Source organism: Eptesicus fuscus, chromosome 15, assembly GCF_027574615.1.
Source record: "Eptesicus fuscus isolate TK198812 chromosome 15, DD_ASM_mEF_20220401, whole genome shotgun sequence".
In the NCBI taxonomy this organism is placed as follows: domain Eukaryota; kingdom Metazoa; phylum Chordata; class Mammalia; order Chiroptera; family Vespertilionidae; genus Eptesicus; species Eptesicus fuscus.
The window spans coordinates 64,003,166-64,019,920 of NC_072487.1; the positions used below are offsets into that span (position 1 = coordinate 64,003,166).

General features: G+C 50.1%; 2 protein-coding genes across 5 annotated transcripts in view; one reads left to right on the top strand and one right to left on the bottom strand.

The window, feature by feature from the left end:
* Positions 1–184: 184 nt before the first annotated feature.
* LOC129151586 (basic salivary proline-rich protein 2-like) lies at positions 185–7,453 on the bottom strand. Its single transcript, XM_054726860.1, has 3 exons — positions 7,383–7,453; positions 2,568–3,307; positions 185–501 (listed from the first exon to the last, which is right to left on the bottom strand). Exons 1-3 carry the CDS (start codon positions 7,451–7,453, stop codon positions 476–478), a joined length of 837 nt encoding a protein of 278 aa, XP_054582835.1. The 3' UTR covers positions 185–475.
* GGTA1 (glycoprotein alpha-galactosyltransferase 1 (inactive)) overlaps positions 2,824–16,755 on the top strand; it is a 74,285-nt gene continuing 60,353 nt past the window's right edge. For 3 of the 4 annotated variants that reach the window (XM_054727412.1, XM_054727415.1, XM_054727416.1), the window contains exon 1: positions 2,824–2,889. The gene's annotated coding sequence lies outside the window, so the exon portion shown is untranslated. The remainder of the gene's footprint in view (positions 2,890–16,755) is intronic. The other variant, XM_054727413.1, reaches the window with a different exon arrangement.

The window sequence follows — 16,755 nt, forward strand, 5'->3', positions numbered from 1 at the left end:
CTAAGGCTGTGAGCCTTTAATTACTGACACCAAACCCAATATATATAATCTTTAAGGTGTTTTCTAGCTCACTCAGTCAATAGAATTGCTAGTTAGATTTTGAGAACTATATGGCTCCTCTCAAAACAAAAACAAAACAAAACAAAAGAAGTCCAGACCCAGTGTTGACTTAAATTATGTTTATTTTATTGTTACTGAACTATAAACCTAAAATTAAACATGAAGTCCTGTCACTCACAGTTCTATAAACAAACCATAAAACCAAAACACATCTTCTAATACAAACATAACCACAAAACCAATAAAATCCAAATTAGCAACATCAAACTAATGTGACTGACCATGTGTTGCTGAAATCAAGACCATGACATCAGGTTTAACGGGAGCAGAGTAATGTCTTTACATGTTTTATGTTTCCTGTGTCATCATATTTGATTTTGATCATGATGAGTACCATCACTTGAGCCACTGTCAGTCATTGTTTCTTTTTTTTATCATCACCTGAGGGGGGAGAGAGAGAGAGAGAGAGAGAGAGAGAGAGAGAGAGATCATTGATCAGTAGCCCGAACCTGCAGGCAACTTTTTGGTGCATGCGATGACACTCGGGCTGGGCAGTCATTTTTTCTTAAAAAAACACACAAACAAAACAAAACAAACAAACAAACAACTCGTTTATAATTCAGTTTGATGTGCTGAGCAATGTAAACAATACATTCTCAAATGCGATGATGAAAAATGGAGATAATGCACTTCCTATGACATCGCTCAGTGCATATTTACTGCGATACTCACTATTAATGAACTATTACAGTTGTGTTCACCAAGGACAATAAAGGCACGATTTATGCTCTAGCAAAGGACCCATTGTGCTCACTGTTATGGCGTTCCTCATTCCAGAGGCGCTATGTGGGCCTGTTCTCCCATCTCCTTCCTCCACTGCACCCATCAGGAAATTTCACTCTCCCAAGCCCCAACAGGACACCTGGCCCCCACGGGCCTCCGTGCATCCTTCACATGTTCGATCAGTTCCTTTCTTTTCTTGTTAGCATGAAACAATAAAAATTAGTGCAGACGAAAAAGGGGCCACATACTAAACCTGACAAGCTCTGGGGAGGCCTGCCTGGGGGCCTTACAAACTCAGAGACCTAAAGTGACCACATAGGATGGTCTGAAAGTAAAACTTTCTAACTAAAAGCAGTGCATGGTGGGTAGTCATGTCCTAGGCCTGTATTTTTCCCTAATAAAGGTCAATCTTCACCTTAACTGAGCCTGCCTGTTTTTGTTTTTTTTTCTTCTACAATGATAACAGTAACTGGAATATCAAAGTAATTCCCTTGCCCCCCAACCGCACCCCTACCCCTCAAAACACAACCACCTCACCAGCGCAGAGACCACCAATCTCCTCATTGTTATTATCATGCTAATTGCTGTTAATGAACCTATATCCACCTGTGTAAAAAAAAGTATGTTTTTACTTTTATCCAATCCCAGAGATGTTCCCCACTTTGCTTTCCCCACTCCCCCTAATCTATCACCAGTGAATTTCACGTAACCCCTTTAGCGCCTCTTCCTTTGATTGTTTATGTATAAAATAAGGTGCAAAACTGCCATTTTCCGGAGCATTTTCGCAATCTGTTGAGAGTTTGCTTCCCTGGCAATTGTTCTCGGCTCAAATAAACTCATAAAAATTCTTACAGGTTTGGATGTTTCTCAAGTTGACATTATTCATCAGGCCCATGCTCTGCTTCACTTTTCCTGGTGTCAACTTACAGTCCCAATGCACTAAAATATTTAAGAAGCTAATCTCCTAGTCTCGGAAATTAATGTTCAGTGGAAATGATCCTGGCAAAAGGAAGTTTCGAATTTCCACCAGTAAATAGAGGGTCCTGAGCCCCAGGCTGGGGCTGAGATGGCTGTTGTCCTCCCAGCTAAGTGAGGGCAGTCGGATGTGCCTACATCTTACTCACCAGAAGTGAATGGCTGTCACACTGGGCACAGAAGCACCCACTCTGAAATATACATAATTTTGTTCCCTTCGAGACAATTCTTGTGGAGAACCCCAGGGGTGGTGGGGAACCCAGTTTGAGAAACTCTGGGCTCCCAGATCACTTAAGTCTGTGAACAAGTAGGGGCAGGACCGCGCTAGGTGCCCGGGGGGGAAAGCCCCGCACTTCCGGAGCTCAGGAGTCGGGGGGCCCGGCGAGGAGCGCTCGAGCCCGCCCGCCCGCCCGCCAGTCGGGGTCGGCCTGTGCGCGCTTCCTTCCCCGGGAAACAATGGTGGCCCGGACCTCCCAGGCTCTCCGCTTCCCCCGAGCGAGGCGGTGCGCCGGGGCGCTGAGGCCACTCCTCGCAGAGCAGGGTGACAACAGACCCCACCCCAGCCTCCGACTCCCGTCTCCCATCCCCATCCCCACCCCCACTCCACCACGTGCAGGCCCGAGGGGGCAGAGGCCCAGCCACCGTCGCCGTCTTTTTTTTTTTTTTTTTGCTGGTTTCAGGCTTTTTTCTGCCTGAGTGAAATGAAACAAACACCCTCTCCGCAGCCAGGCCGTCAGCCTCGCACCCACCGGCAAAGGAGCCCTGGCGTGGTCGGCGGCTCCGCTGTCTGTGTCCGGGGCGGGACCCGCTTTGCATAAATAGCCTCGGGCGGTGCCGAGCGGGGAGTGCGCCGCTCGCTGCCGAGAGCTCCCCGCTCCTTCGCGCCCCGGCCCGTTGCGCGCCGCCCGCTGCCTCGGAGGAGAGCGCCGGGCGTCTGGCCGGAGCGCAGGCGGCACACCCGCCGGGCTCGGGCGGAGGCGGCCCGGCCGCTGTTCGGACAGCCGAGGGCGCCCCCGCAGCCGGGAGCCGAGGCGTGGTCCATCGCCAAGCGCGCCCAGTTCTGCGGATCAGGTGGGTCCCGCGGGGGCGCCGCCCGAGCCTCCCCGAGGCCGCGAGCGGGGCCAGGCCCGGGGGGCTGCGGGCTGGGGCGCGGGCGGGGTGGGGAGAGGAGAAGGGCCACCGCTCCGGCCCTGCCCGGTTTCTGCCTTGATTGCGTCCCTGCTTTTGTTCTCGTCGCTGCCTTCCAAACCGGACCCCGTCGCTGTCCTCATCCGGTCCCTGTCGCTGCCTCTGCCCAGCCTTGCAGCCTCGGGGGCTGCGGGCCGAGGTGTCCGCACCGGGTCGGCGGGGAGGAGGCGGGAGAGGGGAGGCTCGGGGGTACGGGCAGGACCGCCGAGGGAGTCGCTGAAGCAGCGAGGGGTCTGTCCCCGCCTCTGGGGCAGGAAGGAGACATGGCCCTTGCCCAGGACTGGGTGGGAAGAGGATGGCTCTGGGAAGAGGAGCTTGGGCGGTAGAGTGAGGGGCGCATGAGCTCCGGAGCGCAGGGGCGCAGGGGAAGAGGTGAGAGCTCGCAGAGCCCAGCACCAAGCCAAAACCCCGGCATGCGGAAAGTTTCAGACTTTGTAACTTTGGCAGCGAAGGGCCTACTTACTACATTTGGGGTGATGGGAGGTGAAAGGGCCCCTTCAACTCTTCAGATAACCCCGTTCTCGCCCGAAAGGGACACCGCCCCACGTTTGAAAATGGCAGAAAAACAGCTAAACAGAAGGATTGCACAAACTCTTGACAGGCGTCCAAGAAAGAGTAAAGTGGAAAAAAATGTCAGGCGTGGGCAAAGAAGAACAACTTGAGATTCCCCAGTCTTCCGGCAGGGAGGGAGGGAGGAGGGCCGTGCGCGGGTGTCAGTGCCACTCTTCCCCGCAGGAAGGAACCCAGGCCCGGGCGACTGCTTTTGTGGCTTCCCCTGTCCTGGGCCCTCCTCTGGCTCCTCAGTAGGCAGGCGCCTGTGGCCTTCTTCGTTCACCTGGAAATAGGTGTGTGTGGGGAGGCCGGAGATGCAGGGAGGAGCCCTCCTTGCTGCCTCCTCGCTGGGAGATGCTTTGCCAGACACAGCCTCAGTTTCCTATTGCTCTGAGTAAGGAAATGCCAAGTGTGGAGGGGCGCCTGTGTTTGGGGGGTGGGGGAGAGGGTAATAGGAGATGGGTATTCTTTTCCACTTCTGTGCTGCTTTGGCTATGCTAAACCCTTGTTTGGAGTTATCTCTGGGTGTACCTTGCTTCCCCTACCAGATGGGGGGCAGGTGCAAACCCCAGTTATTGTTCCAGGTAACAAGTGTTTAATGATGGAATAAGGCAGGGTGGAAACAGGGAAAGAGTCTCTAGGGTTTATGGGTCCAGGAGATTTCAATTTGTGCTTCTAGGATCCCGGCTCAAGGACCAACACGGTGGGGGAGGGGGGCCCTGGGGGCAGGGTTCTGGCTTCCCTTCTTTATATTGGAAAACCCCAGGGGCTGTTTTGATATCAAATTCCTCAGATCCAGCCTGGATAAACTGAGTCAAGAGGTGTGCAAAGTGATTTGGGCAAGATCCTCCAGTAGCTAGACCGGATCTCCTAACTCAGTGGTCGGCAAACTGCAGCTCGCGAGCCACATGCGGCTCTTTGGCCCCTTGAGTGTGGCTCTTCCACAAAATACCACGGCCTGGGCGAGTCTGTTTTGGAGAAGTGGCGTTAGAAGAAGTTTAAGTTTAAAAAATTTGGCTCTCAAAAGAAATTTCAGTCATTGTACTGTTGATATTTGGTTCTGTTGACTAATGAGTTTGCCGACCACTGTAGGACCTGACTTTTAGGTGAGGGCGTACCTTTCCCTGGCCGCTGTGCTCTAAGCAGTCATTTCTCCAGCTCACAGCACCAGCTCGCTTAGGACCCTAACTCCAGGGCCCAAGGGCTGCCTCCTTACTCTTCTGGCAGAAGAGGCCAGTGAGTCTCATCCTCTGAGCTTTTCCAGGACTTTAGGGGGACCTTCATATGTGAGTTCACCACCTTCATATGTGAATGCACACTTCACCACCTGCTCTCTTAGCCCACATAGGCTGAGGTAAAAAAAATAAAAAAGACTTAGGTTCCTCAGGAGCTAGTCAGCACGCTGCCCCGTCTTAGCCCAGCCCAGCAGGGTAGGGTAGATAACATGAACCCATTTCACAGTTGAGGAAGAGAAGGTTCACTCATGGGTGTTCAGCTCTTAAATTGCAGCCGAGTTTGAAGGCAGCTCTGTCTGGGTCGAAGGTGTGTGCCCTTCCATTAAGTCATCTCTTATGATGGCCAGAAAGTGGCTAATGGACAGATGTTCTCAAAGTGGGGACAAGGGTGCAGGAAGAGTGGCTGAAAGGGGGCAGCATTAAGTGGGGGGACTGGGCACTTATCTAGGTGCATTCATAGTATAAATATAATTGTATTTGAAATGAATGCTTTCTACCCTTTATTTTTATTTTAGTGTTTATTTTACAGATACTTTAAAAGGATTTTGCCCTGGCCGGATATCTCATAGCTCATTTGGTTAGCGTATAATCCCATATGGATCCCCATCCCCCCGACCTCCGTCAGAGCATATATAAGACTCAACCAATGAATGCATAAATAAGTGGAACAACAAATTCTCTCTCCCTTCCTTCCTCTATCTCTCAGATCAATCAATCAAGTTTTTTAAAAGTATTTTTTCTACTTTTAAAAGTGTAATTTATATACAATAAAATCCACAACTCTGAAGTGTTTAACAAGTTTTGACAGTTATTTACACGTTTGTAACCACCACCCGAAATAAGATATAAAATATTACATCATCCTAGAAAGTTCCCATTTTCAATTAATTTTCCCTCTGCCCTTCTAGGTGACCACTTTCTGGTTTTCTCACCACTGATTAATTTTGCCTGTTCCTGGACTTCATGTAAATGGAATCATACTGTATGTCTCACATCTGGCTCATTTCACTGGACAGAGTGTCTTTTAAATTCGTCTGTGTTGTTGGGTATATGAGTAATTGGTTCCTTTTGGTTGCTGAGTAGTGTTCTATTGTCTGAATGTACCATAATTTGCTTACTTAATCTCTTATTAATGGACATTTCGATTATTCTCAGTTTGGGCTGTTATTTCGTATAGAATTCTTTTGTGGACATTTGCCTTTTCCTAGCAGTAAAATTGTTGAGTCACAGGGTATACCGTTTTACATTCCATAGCAATGTATTAGATGTGTGCTTATTCCACATCCTTGACAAGAATTGGTATTGTCAGTCTTTTATTTTGGCTGGGCAGTGGTATCTTTACCTTTTGTTTCATGATGGATTTTTAAGAGTTCTTGGAGAAGACAACATGAGCAGGGGGCAGAATATGAAATAAGATGATGGTGTGGAGGCTGCTAGGAGCCATGACCTGGGAGGGAAGCAATTAAATGATGGTTGGAACTGTGACCTTAGGCATAGCATTTCTGGCTCAGGAGAGCTCTCTATATTACCTGAGAATTCAAGACCTGGTCTTTGTACATCCATACTTATGGCTTTAAATGCTACCTCTCTAACAGTCATCCTTATCTCCAGTTCAGATCTCTGTTTTGGGCCCTCAACTCATTGTTTAACTGCCATTCGTGCATATCTCTTCTTGAATGCTCAAAGGCAAAGTCTGAAACAGAATTCATTATCTTTGTTGGTTTTCTGTCACTGGATAAATAATGGAACCACTAGCTGAGAGACTAGTAAATAGGAATGTTTGAGGTGGGGAGATAATGAATTTACTGCCAGGCTAAATTGTGCTGAGCAGTCTAGGAAGATGAGGACTGGAAAATGCATTGGGCAATTTGGAGATTACTGAAGTATATACTGAGAGCAGTTTCAGTGGAATGTGGGGCAGGCAAGCTAGATTGTTGATAGGTGGGAGAGAAAAAAGTAGAGATGGTAAGTATATTCAACTCTTTCTAGAAGTTTGAGAAGGTCAGGAGAAAGATCCACCTAGAGCTGTAGGAAGACAGGATGAAGGAAATAATTTCAGATGGAAAAGACAAGTGAGATATGGGCCCTGGAGGAGGATTCAGTGCAGGAGAGGGAAGGGACGGCCAATAGAGCAATAGACGAGCAGGAGGGAATGGAGAGGGTTGGCTCTGAAAGAGGATGGCTGGTCCCCACCTCTGAGATTAGATGTGAATGAATGAAGATGAGAAAGCTCATCAAAATTCCCTGTTGACTCTCCAAATGCACAACTAATCATGGCATGTAAGGGTTCTTCACCATCTGCTCCCTTAGCCCACATATAAAGTGTGTATCAGTTAGCTCTTAGTGCAGCTATGCTGCAGGACAAATAACCGCCTAAGTCTTAACTTGTGCGTGCCAAGGTTTATTCATGGTTCACATTGCATGACAGCTGTAGGGCAGTTGCAGCTGCATGGTTTCTGTGGCCCTGCTCCAGGTGCCAGCCAAACAGAAGATCTGCTCCATTTGCCTTCTCATCACAGGACCCAAGCTGAAGGAGCTATTTGTTATTTTTGTGGTGAGAGCTGGAGAAAGGAGGAGGTGATGTGATACCTCTTAAAGCCTCCACTCTGGACTGGCAGACTGCCACATTTGCCCATATTCCACTGGTCAAAGCCAGTCATTTGGCCAAGTCCAAAAATCAATGGGTCAGAGGTATATACTCTGCCTATTGGCAGGGAATGATACTTGAAAGCCATAATCCAGTTGACCACATAGATTTGTTAATAACGCTCCTCTCTAAAGGAATCCCCATCACAGCCTAGGCTTTGGTACAATTGTCCCCGTTTCCACACACAAGGCAATGCCCTTTCAAGTCTCTATATCTTTGCACACATGGATCCTCTGTCTGGGAGTCATCCTCCTACCCTGCCTTCCTGAATCTAAGTCATAAAATCTGTGACCTAGTCCAGTTACTCCTACCTCTTTACCAACTCTTCAAATCGTTCTTTCGCTCCCATCCCCACTGTTCCTGCTCAGTTGAGGTGCACCCCTCTCCAGCCTGGATCTCCGCTCTATGCCCTCCCCATTCTCCACTCCAGGCTCATGTCTTCTAGTACATCTTGTCACCTAAGTCTTCTTTCCAGACACCAACTGATTGGGTTTTTCAGTCTTTCCAAGCCTCCCCTCTGACCTCAGGATAAAGCATATATTCTGATAGGTGACATACAAGGTCCTGAATGAGGTGTTCTCTACACTTCTCATCACCCTCATCACCTCACTCCTTAGAATTTCTGCTCCAGCCTCAGGGAACTACCACCATTCATGAAACCTTCTCCAGGTTTTATGCCTCTCGGCTTTCCTCCCTGTGCTTGGAATGCCCTCCCCATCTCCTCCCCAAACCCACCTGCAGATTCCTGTTCATCGTTCAAGACCCAGCTTCATCATCATCTTCTTTGCGAACCAATCTCTTCATCCTGCCTCCCATGAATTAGGACTCCTCATGCTCCCCCAGCTCCCTGGGCATCTTCCAGCACACGTCCCCAGTTATATTCTGTTGGGTTCATTGAGCTGCTGGAGCAGAGGGCACACTGTGCGGGACCACAGCACTCCTTACTTGACCCCCTGTGGTGAGGAAGTGTGGCTCTGGAGGCTCACTGCCTGAGTCAGCCTCCCTCATGACTGTCAGACCTGGGACAAGGTACCTCACATGTAGCCCAGGCTGAAAGGGCTGCTGACAGGAGCTTTCCTTTCGCTCTGAGAGAGGGAGTCCAGGTGAGTTTGTTTGGGAAGTCAAAGAGTGGTGTATGTCTGGTCCATGGACTGAAAGCAAAGGAGTTATCATTTAGTATATTCAATCCAGAATTATTTCTAAAAGTACTTCAGTTCGGAGTTGTGGGGCTGGGTGAAAAAGGTGAAAAGAGTAAGAAAACAAAAACCCCTCATAGACACAGATAGCAGTTTGGTGATTACCAGAGGGGAAGAGGACGGGGGAAGGTAGAGAGGGTAAAGGGGACAGAAATGGTGATGGAAGGAGACTGGACTTGGGGTGGTGAACACACAATACAATACACAGATGATGTGTTACAGAATTGTACATCTGGAACCTATATATTTGGTTAACCAATGTCATCCTAATAAATTCAGTAAAGCCCCCCAAATAATAATTTTTTAAAATGTCCTTCAGTTCTAAAAAAAAAGGAAGTAAATATATGTCATCTAAATCTCCAGCTAAAGAGCTGATCTGTTCAGCTTGTCCAAGTCCAGGGTGGAGGCCAGAGAACTCGGACGCATGCCGTCCAGACCTGGCTGCGGGACGTGCCCAGATGAGCTCCTGGGGTCATTGCATGGTTTTTACTGTCAGAGAGCATCTTATAAAGGAGACGTGTTGGTGGCAGCAGGCTGGAGATCGGAGGCTCAGTGCTCACATTTCTGAGCACCCAGGAAACCCCATGCAAGCATTTGCAAGGGAGTTGAGGGTAGGGCGTGTGCTTCCTGTGGTTCTCTGAAGCCATGTGACCTTGGCAGATGTGAAAGGCGGGGAAAAGTGTGGAGTTGCCACTTGGGCCCAGGTCCTAACTGAGAGAGGGCGTGATCTGAGATGGAGGAGGAGAGCCCGGACCGAACACGTCTGGGAAGTCGGAGGAAGAGAGGGTTTCTTGGTGCATGTGGTCAGCATGGTTGAATGTTATGAGGTTGGATGAGAGAATGGGCCCTGGGATAGATCAGCTGGTGGCTATGGGTTGACATCAAGACCCCGGGGGAAACAGAAAAATAATGATAGGATTATTAATATTAGAGTTCTCTGCACTAGTGGACAGTTTTTTTTTTAATTAAAAAAATACATTTTATTGTTTTTTACAGAGAGGAAGGGAGAGAGAGAGAATTAGAAACATCGTTCAGCTGCCTCCGGCACACCCCCTACTGGGGATGTGCCCACAACCAAGTACATGCCCTTGACCGGAATCAACCTGGGACCCTTGAGTCCACAGGCTGACACTCTATCACTGAGCCAAACCGGTTAGGGCATAGTGGACAGTTTAGAAAGTGAGATCATAGATCCGTCTTGCTTGAGCCTCACAAAAACCCCATGAGCTCTGTAAATTGGGAGTTGTTTTACTAGTACATATGGCGAAACTGAGGCTTAAAGTTTTAATGGTTTGGCCAAAGTCTTTCAAGAATGAAGTGGCAGAACTGAGGCAGGAGAGCCCTGTTCTGACTCCAACCATGGTGTGGTGTGGTTTGGAGACTCGGGTGAGGTGCAGGGGGTGGGGGTTGGTTTCAAAGGTGGAGGCAGCTTCAGAGAAGATGCTTGGGTACAGATCCATGTCCAGCCCAGGAGAGGGCCCCTGCCTGGCGCTGCTCAAACAGAATTCAGTCAGCGAGAGCACAAAGCAGCAGCTGAGGAGAGAGGGGCTGGGACTTGTGATTAGTTAATATAGCTAATAAGTGTTTTTAATTCCTTCCCGGTCTGGGTGCTCTTGTCTTCAGGAGCCTTGCTTTAAGTGCCCGGGACTTGGCCCCTCGTAGGGTGGGATTCTGAAAAGAGCTCTGAGCTGAAAGTGAGCTGATCTTGTCTCACCCCGTGCTGGTGCTGCCAGCGATGGGAACTGTTGCAGCCTCAGTTTCCCTGCCAGCAAAATGGCACGAGGCTGTGATCTAGCGAACTTCTCTCTGAGCAACGCCTGCTATTAGACAGCAAGTCCAATCCTGTAGGAAGTGAACACTGAAACTGAAAGCCTACAAGGAGAAGCAGCTGTTGCGCCTGGAGGGATCCCACGGTTTTGGCCCCCACTTGCCAGCTTGGGCACCAGGAACTGTGGTTCTAGAAAAGGCACCTGTTCCAGAGACTCATGTCTGAATCCGATATTTATTCAACATTCACCGAGCCACCGTCATAAATTCACTCACTTATTAACATGCCCGGAATTTACTGAGCACCTACTATGTGCTGCGCCAGAGACCAGAGATGTAGCTGTGGACAGACACAGTCCCTGCCCATCCAGGGGCTAGGATTTAGCTTAGGAGATGGTCATGAAACAACCAACTGCACAGCTGGAGCAGTGAAGGACAAGGGCAGAGTGGGTGTCACAGGGGCCAGACTTGTTGGGGGAGGTGGTCAGGGAGAGCTTCCCTGAGGAAGTGACCTTTAAACAGGGTTAGAGGGAAGTTTCAGGCAGAAAGAAGAGACTGAAAAACCTGTCATTCTGACATTCCCCTGGCTGTTCCAGAAGCCAGGCGGCCCTGATGGCTGGAGGGGCACAGCGAGGACACAGGCAGGAGCAAGCCTAGGGCGATGGGCCAGTTGCCCAGAGGGGTGACTTTGAGTTTGGCAGCAACTGCGTGCAGAAGTGCAGCTGCCCTCTTCTCTCCTCCCTCAGGGAAACCACGCTGGCCAGCTGCCCCTGAGAGGAACTTGCTTGGCATCTGGGGGGAAAGACAAGACACTTCTCAGAATCAGGGGCAGGATTTTCTTTAAGGGGCAAATGCTCCCTGAGAGCAGGGACTGAGTCTGGGCTTGCTCTCCTTTGACTAATTCTGTGGTTGTCCATAGAGGAGACAGCCTGGTCTTAGTCAAGTTACTGAACCGCTGACCCTCAGTATTCTCATGTGGGGTTTTTGTATAGCAAATTTTTACATGTTATTCCGGAGCTGTGCAAAGGAAAGGAGAACTACTATTCCTGTGTGCAGATTTAACTGCGTGCTTAGGAAGTCATTCTGCAGCATGAAAATACTCAGTAACCATTTGGGTTTGATATATGCAGCAGCCGGTGAGAAGCTGTCCTGGTCAGAAATCATGGTCGCAGGCAACAGATGGAGATTCCAGCTCACTGAGGCAGAAAAGGCACGCATTGGAAGGATTTTTTGGTTGTTCACAGTATCCCTGGGACAGCTGGAAAACCAAGCTGGCCAGAACCACTAGAAGCTGGGCAGCAGACAACATGGTTAGGGGTTCGCACGGGAGCTAATTATAGATCGTGCTGCCATGGAGCTCCTGCAGCGTTTCACCGGCATCCAGACCTTCCTGCCACTTCCTTAGGGTGCAAAGCTGCCGACTGGCCGGGCCCCGGTCACTCGCCTGCATTCCGGGCGCACCTGGGTCGCTCTGCTCTGGTGGTGGGAGGGGGCTCCTGGCACTAAGCTCAGCAGTCACCAAGTCCACCAAAGCCACCAGAGACGGGGGAGCCCGCAGTGCCACAGAATCCTGCAGGTGTAAAGAGAGTCCCAGAGCTGCAGTGCAGGAAGGAAGCCTGGGGACCGCTCAACCTCACTATTCTCATGTGTACAATGGGCTGGTGTGGATTTTAGAAGTAATTTAACTGCCTCCTGCCTGACATGTGGTACTATTAAATGGCTTCACTGTTATCATTAGTAGTAGTGAAAGTAATAATAACTTCACTCTGCTGCTAGGAGAACAGTTATGTCCTGGAGGAAGGAAGCCCAGTGTGTGCCAATCTAGAGGAATTCAAAGGGGACCCTACACATTTATAAAGAGCTTCTCTCTAGCGTCCCTTTAAATCTTTACCTCCTCTGGATACTCACAGTAGGATTTCACTGATCAAAAATAACTACGTGAATGAACCACCATCTTACAGACCCTTGATAAATAGCGTTGAAGAGATTCTTTGGTAGGAAGAGACAGGCCTGTTTAGAGTTCCCAGATTTGCTTCCTCATGGTGGAAGCCTTAAAAAAGGAAGAGGAGAGTTCACGCCTACGTGACCGGAGGCTCCGTCCCCACACACACATCTCACGCCCTCTCTCTGGAAGCGCGCAGCCTGCCATAACCACGGGGCCTGGGTTCATGCCGGAGGCCCGGTGTGCTGCTCCACGGTTCATGATCAGCTCTTTGAAAAATGAAAGCCCCGAAAGGTGGTAGTTGCCATATTTCATAATATAAATATTTCCACCATAACCAGTCTCGAGCTGCTGCCTGAGGAACCGGGAACATACTGTTATTTTCCACTCTGGTTAGATGCAGTCGGGTTCAGTGACCTCAAGAGTTTACCGTGTCGTAAAAACGATTAGGAAGCGATGAGTTTTGATGATTACCTTTGTTCTTAATAGAATTCATTTAGCTGTGAGTTTATATAACTTAATTTTTAATAATGGCTGGGTAAGTTTATATAATTTAATTTTTAATAATGGCTGTGTTTAACAACCTGCTTGCCAAATTCCTGAAAATTTGACAATTGGCCCTTGCAAGCCAGCATGAGCCAACTCCAGCACGTGACCGGGTTGGGAGGTCCTCGGGGACCCCGGAGAGAAGCCAGCACAGATAGGCCATCCCCAAACTGTAGTGCCCCCACCTCACCGCTGTTGCTATAGCGTGTTCGTGTCTTTTATTTGCTTTATAACCCCTTTCACCACCTAAAATTATTTCCTTACTTAATGATTTGTTAAATTTTAATGTTATTTATTTGCCAACGAGAATGCAAGCTCTGTGAGAACAGAGTACTTCCCTGTTTGGTTCACCACTGAACACTTAGGCCCTCAGTATCCATGGGTTGACCCAGTGAATGGAGGTAGGGCAAGGAGCCTTCAAGGGTTCAAATCCTGCCTCCGCTCTAAAGTACACTTGCTTTGAGCCCTTTTCTTCATCTGTGAAAGGGTTTGGGCAGAGACCCCCAGCGTTCCCTTCAGCGACAAAAAGTCTCTATAACTGGTAAAGACCCTTCCATGCAGCATGGCCAAACATCCTCCCCTGAGCATCCTCGAGGGTCGGAGCAAGCACACTGGTTCTTAGGTTTTCCTCTTTTCCCCTGTGGACACTTTTAACACAGTGCAGATGGCTTCCCTGAGTGTCCCTGCCTGTTCCCTGTGCAGCCTCTGGGCTGTCCCGAGAGAAAGCCAGGCCCTCCCAGCCTGTTCAGTGGCGGCAGCTATTGGGAGGCCCAAGGTGCCACTGGGTGGCATGCTCTACCTTGAACGCACTGGAGCCAAATGGGGGGCCCTAGCGGGCAGGAGTGTGTGTCTGTGGGCAGCAGGTAGAAGGCCAGTCCTTTCCGCCTTCCTTTATTCCTAGTGCTCCATGGGCTGATACTTTGGTAAAATACAGTAAGAATGAATTACTATCCATTTCTGTGCCTCCCCGTGGAGGGGCAGACAGCATCTGTCTGAGCATCTGTTGAGAGGCACACCCCTGGGGTCGTCCCTTGGGGCTGTGGTCAGGGCTCCTTTCATTCTCACAGCAGTTGGCCTGGCAGAAGCAGGTATTGGAGTCCCTTCTCTTTGCAATCTGGGCTGGCACCACCCGGACCTTCCCGTTGAGGACCCAAGGGAGGTGGTGCCACCCACATCTCTATGTTCCCAGGGGTCGGAGGCCAACAGCCCTGTCAGCCAGAATTATCTGTTGAGTCCGTGATGACTGGGTCCAGCCTCCTCTTTATCCGAGAGGTCCAGGGCAGAGGTAGCCACAGAGATACTACCGGCCGGCATCTGTGTCTCACTGCTCTCCTCTCCTCTCTGAAAGGTCGTCCTCTCCTCGGGAGCCAGGGATGGGCCGGACCCTCCCTCTGCCACTGAGTCTGGGTGTGGCCTGAGGCTTCTGCCCTCGAACCTGGGGCACATCACAGGGTTTTCTGCCTTCCGCTATAGTTTCGTTTCCTGCCTTGTCTCAAACCGAGATTCAGATGTGCCTTCTCTGAGGGGTGGGGCTTGGACCTGGTCTACGGGGCTCTCCTTGCCCTTCTGCAGGTGGTCAAACCAGGAAAGGGACCCGCTGCCGAACCAAGAGTAATTATAAAACAAAAGAGCTTGCGCTTCCTGGGCACACTCACTCCAGATGCTATTCCGGGAGCTTTACAGGGGCCCTGCCTTTTCGTCAGTGTTACGAATGAGGATAGCGAGGCACAGTAAGAAGAAGAAATTTCCCAGGCCACATGGTAAGGGAAAGGTTTGGGACTCAGACACGGGCAAGGAGATGGTGCCCTTCACTATGGCACCACGCTGCCTTCAGAGAGAAAACGTCAGAGTGAGGGGGAGCGGGCACAGCCCCAACTTCAGCCCCTTGGGGAACCCAGGCTTAGGGCGGGGCTGGAGCTTCCATAAGGCCACACAGGGGCTCGCTGGAGCCCAGGAGCCCTGCTCTCCATCTTCTCTCTGTCTTTCGGTTTCACCACCTTCGATCAATCATCAGAGTAGAAGTCTGTTCCTCTGCAGGGGTTGGAAGGTAAACCCTGTGAATGCACCAGGGGGGCAGTGGCCTGGGAGGCCCAGCAGGTACCAACAGCGCCCTCCCCACACACCGATTGTGAAAAGTCTTGGGCATGGAGTCCTGGCTTTAGCTGCAAAGTTGAGGAACTCTGCTCCCCCATCGGTGCCCATGCTGCAGAGAAACTAGCAGCTGTGCGGCTCCTGGATGTCACTTCCTGTTTGTGTGCCTGGACTGAACTAAGAGCTCAAGGTGAAGGGCAAGGGGGAGGGTGGAGCCCTCCTGGTAGGAATTGCGATTGTTAGAGGCGGGAAGATCCTAGAAGATTGAGCCCAAGTGTTTTGTTTGATAGACAGGAAAACTGAGGCCCAGAGAATGTAAGAACCTGTCCTGGGTCACATAGCGTGCTGGAACCACAATGGTTTGGGGTCTGGAATCACACTGGTTTGATAAGGACACTGAGGCGCCCAAGGGAGGCCACACTTGGGTGTAGCCACAGTGTCCTCCTCCTGGGGGCTACCTTTTGGTCCATCTGCCCTTGAGCCAGCCCTGAGCAGAGGGCCCAGGGGCCAGGGAAGGTGAACCATTGTGGCTTACACAGAGGGCACCCTGGCAGGCAGACACACTGGCTGCCCTGCAAAGCAGGATTCTTTAAACGTTAGTTTATTTTCTTTGTTGTTGACTTTTTTGGCGGGGAGGGGTGGATGATAGAATCACAGACTGTGTGAGCTGGCAGAAATCTAATGAGGGCCCCAGCCACCTCCCATGAGGTGGATGGGGAGGGTAGTACTTCCTTAAGACTATAGAGTTGGTCTTTGAATCGATGTTTATGGAATCAACATACAACAAATACCATGGATTCTGTGACTCAGGTAATCACACATGTGCATCCAGATAGCGGTCAGTGCCCTAAAGGACAAGAACAGGGTGCTACCCAGGAGAATTGGGAGGCCCTGGGGAGACTCCCTTAGGAATGACCGTGTGGCTGAAACCAAAAGCACAGGTGGAGGGTGAATGGCGGTAAGGGGGGTTGGGAAAAGGTGTCCCAAGAAGAGAGGGAAGAGCATGTGCAAAGGTCCTGAGGCAGTATTATCATTTTGTAGATGAGTTGGGAAACCTATTGTTTTTACAGGAAAGAGGCAGGAGGTAAACAACTAACTAAACAAATGAGTTAGTGGCTGAGCTGGTATTTCCGGGACATCTCCCTGGCCCACGCCAGGGGAGTTTTAGAAAACCCTAAAACTGGCTGTTTCCTAACTGTGTGGCCTTGAATACACCAGTTAACCTCTTTGAGCCTCTGTTTCTTCATCTCTGAAGTGGAACCTGCTTTTCTGCCCTTGGATCTCACACACATTGCCTGTGAAAGGGCCCTGTGCCTGCCAATCAATGTCAGAGCCCGAGCTTCCCTCCCATGCCTCCTCCAGGGCCTTCCCTGAACCTCAGGTCTGAAGGATCCTCTCTCCACCCCATTGTTTTACCAGAACCCTGCAATTTGCCACTCAGCATTAACTACACTTGGTACATGCCAATGCCCTGCAGCGCCCCACCAAGACACATGTGAATGTTGGACAGTGAACTTCTAGGACAGTGACGGGCAACCTTTTGAGCTTGGTGTGTCAGACTTCGCCAAAAAACTGAGCATAACTCGGGTAGTGTGTCACTTTGAGGAAAAAACACTATTTCGCAAGTGTTTCATCCTCGGCATGCGGCCGCCTCAGTGGCCGCGTGTCAACAGAAATGGCTACGCGTGTCAGCTGACACGCGTCATAGGTTCGCCATCACTGTTCTAGGACATAAAGAAGGAAGTTAATGAGCACCTACTATGCATCCAACAT

Excerpts from the sequence above, each read along its gene's own strand:
- LOC129151586 (XM_054726860.1), bottom strand. The coding sequence starts at position 7,453 with ATGACTGGCTTTGACCAGTGGAATATGGGCAAATGTGGCAGTCTGCCA. Across the intron at positions 3,308-7,382 it reads CAGAGTGGAGGCTTTAAGAG|AGCCATCCTCTTCCCACCCA; the intron begins GTATCACATCAC and ends TCCTCTTCCCAG. Across the intron at positions 502-2,567 it reads ACGCCAGGGCTCCTTTGCCG|GTGATGATAAAAAAAAGAAA; the intron begins GTGGGTGCGAGG and ends CTCCCCCCTCAG.